Source organism: Notolepis coatsorum (assembly GCF_963971535.1).
Source record: "Notolepis coatsorum genome assembly, chromosome: 1".
NCBI classification, from domain to species: Eukaryota; Metazoa; Chordata; class Actinopteri; order Aulopiformes; family Paralepididae; genus Notolepis; species Notolepis coatsorum.
The window spans coordinates 132,435,781-132,450,590 of record NC_140165.1 but is presented as its reverse complement, the minus strand read 5'-3'; the positions used below and the strand labels follow the sequence as shown (position 1 = coordinate 132,450,590).

Sequence of the window (14,810 nt, the reverse complement as noted above, 5' to 3'; positions counted from 1 at the left end):
ATAGATAGATAGATAGATAGATAGATAGATAGATAGATAGATAGATAGATAGATAGATAGATAGATAGATAGATAGATAGATAGATAGATAGATAGATAGATAGATAGATAGATAGATAGATAGATAGATAGATAGATAGATAGATAGATAGATAGATAGATAGATAGATAGATAGATAGATAGATAGATAGATAGATAGATAGATAGATAGATAGATAGATAGATAGATAGATAGATAGATAGATAGATAGATAGATAGATAGATAGATAGATAGATAGATAGATAGATAGATAGATAGATAGATAGATAGATAGATAGATAGATAGATAGATAGATAGATAGATAGATAGATAGATAGATAGATAGATAGATAGATAGATAGATAGATAGATAGATAGATAGATAGATAGATAGATAGATAGATAGATAGATAGATAGATAGATAGATAGATAGATAGATAGATAGATAGATAGATAGATAGATAGATAGATAGATAGATAGATAGATAGATAGATAGATAGATAGATAGATAGATAGATAGATAGATAGATAGATAGATAGATAGATAGATAGATAGATAGATAGATAGATAGATAGATAGATAGATAGATAGATAGATAGATAGATAGATAGATAGATAGATAGATAGATAGATAGATAGATAGATAGATAGATAGATAGATAGATAGATAGATAGATAGATAGATAGATAGATAGATAGATAGATAGATAGATAGATAGATAGATAGATAGATAGATAGATAGATAGATAGATAGATAGATAGATAGATAGATAGATAGATAGATAGATAGATAGATAGATAGATAGATAGATAGATAGATAGATAGATAGATAGATAGATAGATAGATAGATAGATAGATAGATAGATAGATAGATAGATAGATAGATAGATAGATAGATAGATAGATAGATAGATAGATAGATAGATAGATAGATAGATAGATAGATAGATAGATAGATAGATAGATAGATAGATAGATAGATAGATAGATAGATAGATAGATAGATAGATAGATAGATAGATAGATAGATAGATAGATAGATAGATAGATAGATAGATAGATAGATAGATAGATAGATAGATAGATAGATAGATAGATAGATAGATAGATAGATAGATAGATAGATAGATAGATAGATAGATAGATAGATAGATAGATAGATAGATAGATAGATAGATAGATAGATAGATAGATAGATAGATAGATAGATAGATAGATAGATAGATAGATAGATAGATAGATAGATAGATAGATAGATAGATAGATAGATAGATAGATAGATAGATAGATAGATAGATAGATAGATAGATAGATAGATAGATAGATAGATAGATAGATAGATAGATAGATAGATAGATAGATAGATAGATAGATAGATAGATAGATAGATAGATAGATAGATAGATAGATAGATAGATAGATAGATAGATAGATAGATAGATAGATAGATAGATAGATAGATAGATAGATAGATAGATAGATAGATAGATAGATAGATAGATAGATAGATAGATAGATAGATAGATAACATTGTGTTCTCTCTCCCAGCGACTATGGCTCCTCACAGAAGAGCTGATATCTCCAGTTGTGGACTGAGAGCTCTGATAGCAGGCACCGTCGCTTGCTTCATGACTGCATGCATCGCAGGTAACTGGTGTGTGTGTGTGTTTGTGTGTGTGTTAGGGGTGTGTGGAGATGTCATTATCTGTATATGTATCTGTATTTGTTCAACCATCAAAATGATCTGTATCTGTATTCGGATAGAAAACCATAAGTGGGCAACAATTTGGTTGCAACCATTATTGTACAATACAAAGTGGGAACTGGTGTAATCAAATTAACAAATTAACATTAGATTAAAGGAAGTAACGTTAAATCCGGCAAATGTATTTTCTAACTTAATATTGGAAATGCAATTGTTGTGCCTTCAAAGAATCACTGAGAACTGTCTGAAGTTGAACCACCCCCACCCCCTTTAACTGGGGGACATCAGAAAAGAGTATTACAGTACATATTATGAACATCGGAAACTAATCTTTAAAAATGCTCACGTCTCTCCTACATATTCTCTCATATTCAAGAATATCTTATCTTATTCATACATAAATAAATGTAAATAGTCCATATGAAATTTGTGGCCTGTTTATAAATGAGGAAAGAGGAGCGGATACCGCCCAGTTCCAATAACATAGTTTATATATGAGGAAGGAGGAGCAGATACCACCCAGTTCCAATAACATAGTTTATATATGAGGAAGGAGGAGCAGATACCACCCAGTTCCAATAACATCGTTTATATATGAGGAAGGAGGAGTGGATACCACCCAGTTCCAATAACATAGTTTATATATGAGGAAGGAGGAGCAGATACCACCCAGTTCCAATAACATAGTTTATATATGAGGAAGGAGGAGCAGATACCACCCAGTTCCAATAACATCGTTTATATATGAGGAAGGAGGAGTGGATACCACCCAGTTCCAATAACATCAATTATATATGAGGAGGGAGGAGCGGATACCACCCAGTTCCTATAACATCGTTTATATATGAGGAAGGAGGAGCGGATACCACCCAGTTCCAATAACATCGTTTATATATGAGGAAGGAGGAGTGGATACAACCCAGTTCCTATTGATTGATTGATTGATTGATTGATTGATTGATTGATTGATTGATTGAAAACTTTATTAACAGATTGCAGAATGGGTACAGTACAGTACAGTACAACACTGTACATTGGAATACTGACAAAGCCATACTTGGTCATTTACTGTACAACTGGGTTAGGACATTTGTAGGGGCCAGTTTCGAATTGCAGTCTCCCGTAGGTGTTCTTTGAGAGTGTTTTTGAAAGTGGGTAGTGATTCACATTCCTTTACAGCTTTGGGTAGGGCGTTCCACATTGATGTAGCATAATTGCGAAACGTGTTTAGTCCCTTGTTTGAGCCGAATCTGGGTTTAACATGATTTGTGGAGCTCCCTCTGGTGTTGTGATCATGGTATTCACTGACCTTTGGGAAGTATTTTGACATGTACCTTGGTGGTCGTGTAGTGTATCTAGACCAGGCCCATTGCAAGTTGCTGTACTCTGTCATCTACTCTAAGCCATCCTAGGTTGTCAAAGTGGGCAGGGGTGAGGTGGGTTCTAGGAGTCAGGTCAAGCAGTAGTCTGACTAGTTTGTTTTGAGATGTTTGTAATTTGGTTTTTAGTGCCTTTGAGGTGCTTTGGTACCATGAGGTGCAAGCATAGTCGTAGTACCCTTGAATGAGTGCTCCTGCCAGAGTCTTCAGGGTATTCTTGAATCGAGTTTGTTGGTTGACTTTTTTTTATTACATTGGATGCCATTTTGTCACAGGAAAGATTAGCCTCTAGGAGGGAACCCAGGTAGGTAATTTCATCTTTCCTTGTGACAATATTGTCACCCACTGTAACGTTAGGTTATGACTATAACCAAGTTCTGTTAGTTAGGGGCGATGCTTGGCATCGCCTTCTGCACTATCTCGCGTACGTGCACGCGTACTGAATAAACCACAAATGTACCTCTAATACCAGTATTAGTCTGACCACACCCCTCATCAGCTTACCTTCATAAGCAGGTGTGTGGTCACCTGCTCTCCTCCTTCCCAAGCTTTCACCACAAGGTGAGGACAAGGGCTGCAGCGGCGTCCGATGCCAAGCATCGCCCCTAACTAACAGAACTTGGTTATAGTCATAACCTAACGTTCTGTATCGTTAGTGGCTTAGCTTGGCATCGCCTTCTGCACAAGGGAGGCCAAGCGGAGCCACTTGGCTGACAAATACACCCCGCTGACAGCCCCCCAAAACCATCAGAACAGGGAGGGCCGAGCCCCCCCGACCCCCCCTAATGGAGGGTAGCCCCCCTATTAGGGACGTCACGGGAGGGCGACGGACCCGACCGTGCGAAGAGGCACTCAAGCAACTCAACGCACAGGGTGAGCAGACCGTGGCTTGACCCACGACTACACACACGCACAACCCGCATGCCACCCGGGAACGAACGGAGGAACAACCTCGTTACTGCCCCCAGAATCACGGGGTCAAGGGCAAACCCAACCCCGTGGCAAGGCCGTAGCAGCGGAGCACGAAGGAAGACCCAGACCCACCAAAAGGACTGGACTCCCTGGAATGGGGGCCCGGAGAAGTCCATGATGCCAGCATCAAGACCCCACCAGGTGGGCACGTAGTGCCCCGCCCCCCACATCGCCAGCGTATTCGGACAAAGGCCCCTCAGTTACTGCACCTGGTATTCCCAGGCGGAACCAACCAGGCCAGTAAGCCGAGCGGGCCCCGTCCCCCCAATAGTACACCGCCTGGCACACTGACCCTGCAGAATAAGCAGTCAGCATGGCCGTAAGCACACAAAAAAGGTTAACCAACGGAAGCAGGCAGCGCACCGGGGAAAAACCAGGCAACAGGCTGTTAACCCTAGCCTGGAGACTGCGGACGAGACAGGCGCCAGAGGGGACAGCTGAACACAGCCGCCCCGGCGGAAGGAGCGTAAGCTGGCGGTGTTGCATGACCAAGCCTCCATTTAACAACCCCCACCCAGAGGGGTCGAGGCAGAGAAGGCTGACACGATTGGCAGACGTCATGAACGTGCAGGGGCACCCTCAACCGGTGAACCCGGGAGTTGACACTGCTCCAACACACCAGGGAATCAACCACCTCGGTGTTACCCAATGCGGTGGTTGTTCCTATAACCCCTCAAGAAAAAACTCCAAAAACACACCTGCGGGTATACACCGGCTATAAAACTCCAAAACCACCCCCACAGGCCCCTCTTCGCCATGCGTGAGAGAGGAGCGAAAAACAATGGAGAACCAGCCCCTAAGCACACCGTACCTGGTATTCCCCGGCGGTCTCCCAACCAAGTACTAACCAGGACCAACCTGTGTAGCGGCCGAGATCCGACGAGATCGAGCGCGTACAGAATGGCATGGCTGTAAGCCATGACGACAGTGCTGAGTAAAAACATACCCAACCAGGGTCTCCATAGCGCTTAACCCTGTGACACCCAGACCGACCTGGCATTTTTCCCCCTGAAAAAAGCCCAAGTCCCTCAGGGTACCAGAACAGCAGATCTGCATCCCCGGCGGACAACGGGTTCAACTGATCTGGACCAGCGTGACCAGAACCAGTCCCGTGCCCTAACCACGCCGACATGCCTACTCCAGGAGAAGGGCAGATATGCGTGTTGATCTTAACATGAAAAGAAGGCGCCACCCAGACGTCGGGACGAACCGCGCCTGGTGGCCCACCCCAAGGGCGTGAGACCCCACTACATATGTTCAGATCCATCCCGTCATCATCCCCCAGACATGAACGAGGATCCGTCGACAACCCACCCAGGTCATGGGATGTGGTTGCCGGAAGAGGAAAAACCCCCATCTCAGTTGCTTTATAAAAACGCTGTTTCAACCACAAGCAACTAAGGCGTGCCAGTCAATCGCCTGTTTACAGCGAGCTAGCACTATACGTGCGTCGGGACACACCCCCATCAATGAACAGGCTATTTAGACCTGTCATTGAATCCCCAAGGCGCCCAGGGGAACGACAAGAGGGGTGTGACACTCCCTAACTCCAACACTTCTGGAATAGAAAGAAGGAAGCATCAACAGTATGTATCCCAGTCTACACAGCCGGGGTAAAAAATGTTCACATTTTTACATCCCACCACCCTCCCATAGGAAAGAGACGGGGATCCCCAGAGAGACTTCCCACGCGAGCTGTACAGATTGAAAAGAATATATTGCACCTTGAGCCATGTAAAAAACTGGTTTTAGGGCCTCCGGGGAAGAGGCACCGAACCCATACACACTCAATAAACGAATTGAATCGAATATACATACAATAGAAAAGGACCCTTCTAGAGGGTCCACTCACTTTGACAATCTGAGGAGGAAGGCTCTGTACTCTGATGGAGGCTTCCTCACATGGATCACATGGAAGAAGGAGTCCGAACTCACAGAAGGCCTGAGTAGGCGCTTGGTGAGGAGGAGCCCTGACCACCCCCCCTGAAAACAGATCCATCACATGGACCTGAACAGCACACGGAAGTCCTACCAACAGAGACGCGCACGGTGACGTACTCTATGGCGGGGGAATTCCTGCGGTGCACACGCCCAATATACCAGGCCGTGGGATCAGGAACTCCCTCCCCCCCCCCCCCCCCCCCCCCCCCCGTAACGTGCCGAACCGCCACGTGACGGGAACCTTGAAGGACAGGGGGTGTACCCCTGACCGACAGAACAATGGGGAGAGGAAAGGTTACCAGTTCACCCCTTTACGACCCCACACCCATGATACGACGTAACGACAAAAAGAGAATATGACACAGTCATAGTCAGCTCTATGAAGCGTTTCATAGCTCCACACAGCGCACGAGCTAACCTGCTATCTGATTTTTACTAAGGAAAAACACAGAATAGAGAGGGCTCTAAGAACCCCGGTCCAACATACACATGTGCTTCTGTGGCCAGTACAACCCAGTTGTAGGTCACATGACACACACAACCCATCATCATCACAATGAGAGAATACATCATTCTTGATTAGTATCGACCACAGGCCTTGCTAAGCACACGACAGCAACCAAACCAATTTCCCTTTAGGAAATAAGTTTCTCCAGCAGATTTAGCACAACCTCAGCAATCAAGCTGAGAGTTACATCGTATCCCTACCACACAAAAGACACAATTAATGCACAACATGTCTGATAGGAGGTGATAAAGTCCCCAGGGAACCGGGGGGGGAAAAACACAATCCTCCTATTTTACCCTCAATACGGCCAGTTAAAACAGGAAAACCTGTTAATGTGTGAACTCACTGTCCATTGTCATTACAGTCTGAGAAAGAACATTCTTTTACTCACTCGTCACCAAGCATAGCTTCATAGGTTAGTTGCCTTAGTAGTGAGTACACGGTACACATAAACACCATGATGTTTCTCACACAACAACCAGATCAATACATCACGACCTGCACGGAGAAGCTACTGCCAGTGACAAAAACAGCTCACACACAACCCGCAACGTATCTCAAATGCATTGCAACAACACACGTTTTGGGAAAAAACACCGTCATTCACAATACATTTAGCAAGGTAAAACCAGAAGACGTGTTATGAGGGTCTGGCCAACCCCGTACCTGCCCGGAACGCAGATCAGCGAAGTGCAGTCATAAGCCACCGTAGAACACAGCCCTCTTTGTTGACGCAATCCCCGTCTAGGCTCAGGCAGGGTTGACGAACATCCCCTGTCAAGGATGACGTCGTGGTCAAGAGTGTAAAACATGTTAAAAATCAAAGCACGTTCAACAGAATAGCATCAAGCTAACGGCTGCTCCAACCGTTCGGGTGCTATCGCTTCCGCTCGCGAGACGCCGATCTACGACGCACGCGATCAGGAGCGAGCTCCCGGCGGCGCGCGAGAAGCCAAGCTACCCCGCGCCAGGCCACCGACCGGCTAACCGTAAGCTATGAACATGTAAACAATGACATAACACTCACCCAGACAGGCCGCCGTTCTGAACCCTCCTCACTTTTTAAGAGAAAAGAGAAAACAAGACGTCAACACCGCTTCACAACGGTGACATTAACACGTCCGGCGGAATCAGCACAGTACCAACTGGCCTGTATAGCTGACTTTGAACATGAATCTGCCGCTATCGCACATTACATGCACATATCCCCTCGTGAAGGAATACTCTCATTTGGATATGAAAGATGGGGTCTTAACACGGTGACAGAGAGAATCCACTCGTCCAGAACACACAGGGATCACCAGTGTCAATGGTCGCGGCCCACTAGTTAAAACTATAATGGTCGCCAGACCAAGGCCTTCTGTCGCCTAGACGGCTAAACAAAGGACCCTAGCCTGGGGCCGGTTTCCATAAACTTTGTCTAGTAGCCCCCATAGCACTAACAGACAAGTGGAGCCCGCCAGCAAACACTACTCACCCAACCTGGAACGCACCGCTCCTCACAACAGCGGCATGTCCGACAGTTCAGCTGTGGCCTGACAGGTTTCACCCCAACAAACACAGCAAGGAACTGCAGTTGAGAAGCATGCAGCGGCGTGCTCCCAATACGAAAACCGGTGGAGGGTTTGTAGAATGATCATCATCTTCTAGACACTCCAGTACGAAGACAATATCGCCGTATTTTCTCGAAAATAGTGAGAGAGAAAATAAAGATATGATGTCAACGTATCCTTGTTTCCCAAGCTGTTCCTAATCCAATTTCTTCCATCATGGTGTCAAGTGTGGGGATCTACCGAGGCACCTCTTCCTTGTGGTGAAAGCGAGAAGGAGGAGAGCAGGTGACCACACACCTGCTTATGAAGGTAAGCTGATGAGGGGTGTGGTCAGACTAATACTGGTATTAGAGGTACATTTGTGGTTTATTCAGTACGCGTGCACGTACGCGAGATAGTGCAGAAGGCGATGCCAAGCTAAGCCACTAACGATACAGAACTGAGAAGCCGTCGGTCTTGGTGAGTTTGTTATTTGAACCGAAGAGAATGGATTCTGTTTTGCCCATGTGTAATGATAGTTTGTTATCGGCGAGCCATATGCAGATTTTGCATAACATCATTTATATATGAGGAAGGAGGAGCGGATACCACCCAGTTCCTATAACATGGTTTTCGGTGTCTGATCGTTAAAATGACATGGCCACCATGTCCGCCATCAAAATATACTAATATTCATTCATGTTTTCTTGATTTGGAGTCATGGAAATATATTTTATAATATACCCTGTATGGAACAGTGAGACAAGGCAGTCCTACAGGTCGTTTTTTGACAGCAGTCATACAGGTCGTTTTTGATGGTGCGCCTAGGCGGAGAGCTGCATCAATTGAGCTCATAACATAAAAAGAAATCTAAAAAATCCTAAATAATAATATTAATATCTGTGTAATAGAATTATCTCATCTCATTATCTACGCTTTCCGAAATTCATATTCAGATTTGCGCTCATCCCTGCGTGTGTGTGTGTGTGTGCATGAGTATACGTGGGGCATTTATGGAGCAGCAGCAGCTGAAACATTAGAGGAGTAAGCGTCATGTGACCAAAGGTTCGCCAGTTCGAATCCCCATGAAAGCATGAAAGTAATAATAATAACAACTGTTGAACTGCACCTGGGAAAGGGCACTTATTCCCCAACAGTTCCAATGGGGCTGCTCAGTGATCAACAACAGAAGACTGCTTGTAATTGGGCAGATCGCAGATGTCGATCGTTGTGGATCATTATGAATGTGTAGCAGAGCATTGCTGTATATGCTCTGCGATTTGTCCCTGGCTGGGTTGATTTATATTTAAGTATTACATCATGCGCAGGAGGAAACACATACAAAACTAATCTGAATCCTATTATCATCTTACAGAAAAAGGCAATAAGGGTTGTGAACAATGTTAGTTATCTCCATCCTACAAACACACTGTTTTTTTTAACTAAGGGCATTAAAGTTCCTCGACTTAGTTCACCTTAACAGCAGAGATAGTTTTTAAAGCTAGAAGTTATCAACTGCCATGTAACTTACAAATTTTGTTTAAAGAACGAGAGGTGACGTATAATTTAAGAAGAACACTCAATTTGAAACAGCCTAGAGCTCGAACCACACTTAAAAGTATGTCTGTGTCAGTTAAAGGAGTGGAAATAAAAAACAGCAGGAGTATTTTTAAGTTTAAAAAGATGTTTAAAAACAGGGTTCTAGAATCTTATAGTAAAATTTAACCTACAATATTTTTTTTTTCTACCATGAAACTCTGGTATTGCAGATGCATTTTTGCTTTATGCTGGCTTATGTTCTTTTCAGGAACGTTTTTTGTTGATTGTTGATTTTTTTTGTTTGTTTGTTTGTTTGTTTGTTTGTTTGTTTGTTTTATCTTGCAAACTTTCACTTTTTTTGTTCTTTTCTGGATCGGTTTTTGTTGATTTTTGATTGTTGATTTCTTTTTTTGTTTGTTATATTTTGAAAACTTTAACTTTTTTGAATTCGTTTTTTGAATTAGGGGTAGGTTGCTCTATAAGCCTTCGGCTTCAAACCTATCCTTTTCGTTAGTTTATTTGTGAAAATGTTCAAATTATTTGTTTGTTTATTTATTTGTAAACATTCGAAATAAAATTATTCATTCATTCATTCATTCACACAGTAATTGAAGCATAATGGAGATTTATTCACAAAACCATCAACAGAGAAAGTAGATCCAATAGTATATCCACTAGTTAGTAGATACCAGAGGGAGCTCCACAAATCATGTTAAACCCAGATTTGGCTCAGACAAGGGACTAAACACGTTTCGCAATTATGCCACATCAATGTGGAACGCCCTATCCACAGCTGTAAAGGATTGTGAATAACTACCCACTTTCAAAACCACTCTCAAAGAGCACCTACGGGAGACTGCAATTCGAAACTGGCCCCTGTAAATGTCCTAACCCAGGGGTCGGCAACCTGCGGCTCCGGAGCTCAAATTATTTTTTTTATTATTTTTTGTTTACTTTTTTTTAGTTTGTTTTTGTTTTTGTTCTCTTATTTTGGAGATCGATGTCATAATGTGACACTGAAATTAAAAAATATTTCATCAACAAAAATATTTAGTCAACAAAAATATTTCATCAACTAAAATATACAGTACGTCACACCCCGCGCCTCTCCCTGCTGTCTGCAAGTGGCTAATCTTGAGTTTCTGACCCCCTAGTAAGCTAACCATGGATAAATAAAAAAAAAAAGGAAAGTCTGAGGAAAATAGAGGGTTTAATTCAGCGTGGACAGATTAATTTGCTTTCACAACTAACGATGCAGGCTTACCTGATGCCTGATATGTGGTGCGAAATTTGCGAACAACGAAAAATTTACTTTTTATTTTATAGATTTTCCACAAATAAGGGAATGACTCAAATATACCTGAATAGTTCAGGGTTTTCTTTCAAAGTCGGTCTACAGACACCAGTGTTTTGTCTCCTCTTCTGTGTTTTATTTAAAAATAGGTCTACACGGCCAGTCTTTTTCTCCTCTTCATAAGAGTTTGAGGTTTTCCTTTGTTATAACAGATAAAAACAGCAATAAAAAGTCAAAAAAAATAATTTGTTGCTTTATAATTCCATTAATGCAACAAACTGTGTGCTATAAGTATAAAGTATAATAAATCACAAATTACTTTGGGTATGCAATTGTCAGCCGTTTTATGCTAAATGTGGGGTATGCTTGGGGATACACTGTGATATCTTCATTTTAAGGGTAAATAGGTTGTGCGGCTCCCTGAGCATTTTATTTTGTGGGAGGGGGGGAAAGTGGCTCTTTTGATAGTAAAGGTTGCTGACCCCTGTCCTAACCCAACCCCCTCCAATGTACAGTAAATGTCCTAACCCAATAATACACAAGACCCTCTTCTTGGGACCAAGTAAGGTTTCGTCGATAATCCAATGTACAGTCCCCCCCCCCCCCCACCCCGCCTACCCAACCCCCCACCCCCACCCAACCACCTCCAATGTACAGTTTCCCCACCCCACCTACCCAACCCCCCCCTCCACCCCACCTACCCAACCTCCTCCAATGTACAGTTTCTTCGTCAAATGTATATACTCTCTTTTTTAGACTCTTTTTGTATCACAAACAGTACTGTATTTGTAAATCTGATATGTCATAAATGTATAGATGTAGCAGTACTGTCTATCTGTATGTCATGTATTGTATTGATTATGTTATGATGAATTGAAAATGGGGGACCCTGATGTAAACAAGACAAAAGTATTTCTCTGGTCTGCATCCCCTTAACAATTGTGTGTATTGAGCCGTACTGTATTGTACCCATTCTGCAATCTGTTAATAACATTTTCAATCAATCAATCAATCAATCAATCAAATCCAATGGTCTGAAAAAAAAATATATATATATATTTTTTTTTTTACGTCTGCAATTTTTCTTTTGTTTCACAATGGGTCATGCAAACCAATTACATAATCCAACATATGTGTAACGAACTAACATATTCCAGTTGACTGTATCTTTTTTGGAGGATTCGTTCAAAGGCTATTCATACTTCCATTTGTCTATCTATGGCGGATTCATTCAGACAGAAAAAAATAAGTAATTAGGTTGTGGAAGGGATCTGGGGTCACGTGAAGTGTGTTATACGAAATAACAACGTCTAACTTGACTGTTTCAGCCAATCAGAATCAAGAAATGTGCATGCCATTGTATAATTTATTATCATATTATATATTTGTATTGAGAATATGATTTATATTTCTTTGGAACCATTTAGAAAAGAATAACAACTTATTTATGATACTGTAGTTACGTTGCATTGTTTTATGAGACATGACAATTATGACATTGTGGACAAAGGACTGCTTCCTTGACTGCTGCTGATGCTGATTAAAGTCCAATCTAATTGAAAATAAGATTTGGGATAAAATACCAAATGGAATCAGGGTTTCTAAGACACCTTTTTTACAGTTAACCCTAAAGGTATTAACAGTATCAACAACTCAACTCCCTCCGTTGGAAAGTACAGATATTTTTACTTTATGGAATTTATCCTTCCAAATAAAATCTAGAAATGTATCTATAAATAGTCTTTGGATGTTGAATCATTAACAAAAGGCAGGGTATGGATATACATGACATGAGATAGGCCCTCGGCCTTTGAAAAGGGAACCCTAGTGAGGATAGACAAATCCCACTGAAGTCAAATGTTACAAATAGTCTTGGTCTTTTTCTGTTTGATAACCTAACTATAGGATGTTTTGTCATACATTTTTCCAAATATTTGGATAATACTTCACAGAATCCTTTGCTGGGATCTTTACATATTTATTATGCTGATACAACATTTAATATTTAGACATATTCAGTCTAAAATTAATAGTAGGATATCTATATAGTACGCAGTTGTCTGCATAGTTTAATGATTACATCATTAACCAGAGTGCCCCAACATTTGACAGTAATATCATTGTTTTGTGTAAAAAAGAAAATAATGTTTTGTGTGTACAGTGTGTGATCAACATATCTGTTCTGTTTGTTCTTAATGATGACATACTGCCATGCACTCTATCGTTTGATGACATCATTGTTCTAATGTTATGTTTCTATCTTTAATTTTTTTAGGTGTACTGTACATTCCAGAACTTGACTGTCAAGACTTCCTGAAAACAGTGTTCAACGAAACCCATATAACTAACACCAGCCAGCTAGTCACCTGCTGCATGCAACTCTACAACAGGTGTGTGTGTGTGTGTGTGTGTGTGTGTGTGTGTGTGTGTGTGTGTGTGTGTGTGTGTGTGTGTGTGTGTGTGTGTGTGTGTGTGTGTGTGTGTGTGTGTGTGTGTGTGTGTGTGTGTGTGTGTGCGTGCGTGCGTGTCACAGACATGCATTGAGTAATAATAGCACATAATCCGTCCACTCGGTTCTATGGCTGTATCTTGTCTTATTGTGGCTGTATATGAGATGCAGCCACATGGCATATAACATCCCTTGTCTCCTGCAGTGTGGCAGTGCATGATCCATGGAACGTGACCGTGGGAGGGGGCTTCAGTCAGACGGCTTTACAAGGCTGCTGTGCCTTCACCTCCCCCACACACTTCAACTGCAGCCTGGTGCTTTAAATAGGAGAGGAGAGGAGAGGAGAGGAGAGGAGAGGAGAGGAGAGGAGAGGAGAGGAGAGGAGAGGAGAGGAGAGGAGAGGAGAGGAGAGGAGAGGAGAGGAGAGGAGAGGACAGGACAGGACAGGACAGGACAGGACAGGACAGGACAGGACAGGACAGGACAGGACAGGAGAGGAGAGGACAGGACAGGAGAGAAAGCCAGAGTGCTCAGCAGCTCCAGTAGGGGAGAGTGGGGTAAGAAGTGCCAAGGGGCAAGAAGTGCCACCCCTGTTATCTAGATGAAAACCATAGAAGAAGTTGGTCATGTGACAACATATTTTTGAAGAGGCATCCATTTCACTCCACCTGCAAAGAAGGGAGACACATTTAAGCACATTTAAGTAAAAAAAAAACATGGGTTTGCCCTCCAAAGTAAAAATTGTATGATCAAGGTTTTTTTATTGCTGTGTTTGAACAATTATAGACAACTTTGAAAACAGTTCACACATGTTTTAGTGGTTCCCAAAGTCGGGGTCGCGACCCAAAGGTGGGCCGCGAGCAGCCACGGGAGGTCCGCGAGATGATTTCAAAAAAAAATAAAAAATAACAATAATAATAATAATAATTTTTTTTTTTTTTTTTTTTTGTCAGGCCACTGAACTTAGAAGCAGGCCAGGACAGTGTTTCTAGTTGTATTCTAAAATTCGATTCTATTGTATTCTAAAATGTGACTATATGGTTTTATATTAACTTAATAAATAAACAAAAACGAAAAATCTACTTATTTCAACGAACATTTCAAACTAAATAACAATAATAATTATGCACATAAAACGCTGAAAACAACCGAAGCAACAATAGTATTTTAATGAGGCTATTATTATTATCATTATTATTTTGCAACAAGTTAGCCCTCTCATAAATAGCACATATAAATGATTAACTAACTTAAATTGACATTCCCTAATAGATAGTGTGTACGTAAATGAAAATGTATGTGTCTGATAAAGAGATAGGTATATATGGATGAAAAGGCATGTGTCTGATAGGGATATATTATTAAAATATTGTATAATTGGCTGATATGAACATAGATAATGTATGTAAAAGCTAAATAGTATATTATGCTGTATTGTATTATGAATTAATTATGAGTAGGTA

The 14,810-nt window shown here is 41.5% G+C and overlaps 1 protein-coding gene across 1 annotated transcript in view; it reads left to right on the top strand.

Moving 5' to 3' along the window:
- The window catches only part of LOC311222780 (solute carrier family 28 member 3-like), a gene marked incomplete at both ends in the record, with an annotated part of 42,813 nt that extends 29,143 nt beyond the window's left edge, over positions 1 to 13,670 (top strand). Inside the window, 3 exons of the mRNA XM_084307408.1 lie at positions 1,577 to 1,675; positions 13,174 to 13,288; positions 13,553 to 13,670. Of these exons, the coding sequence (XP_084163534.1) occupies positions 1,577 to 1,675; positions 13,174 to 13,288; positions 13,553 to 13,670 (332 nt within the window). The remainder of the gene's footprint in view (positions 1 to 1,576; positions 1,676 to 13,173; positions 13,289 to 13,552) is intronic.
- Between the last annotated feature and the right edge of the window lie 1,140 nt (positions 13,671 to 14,810).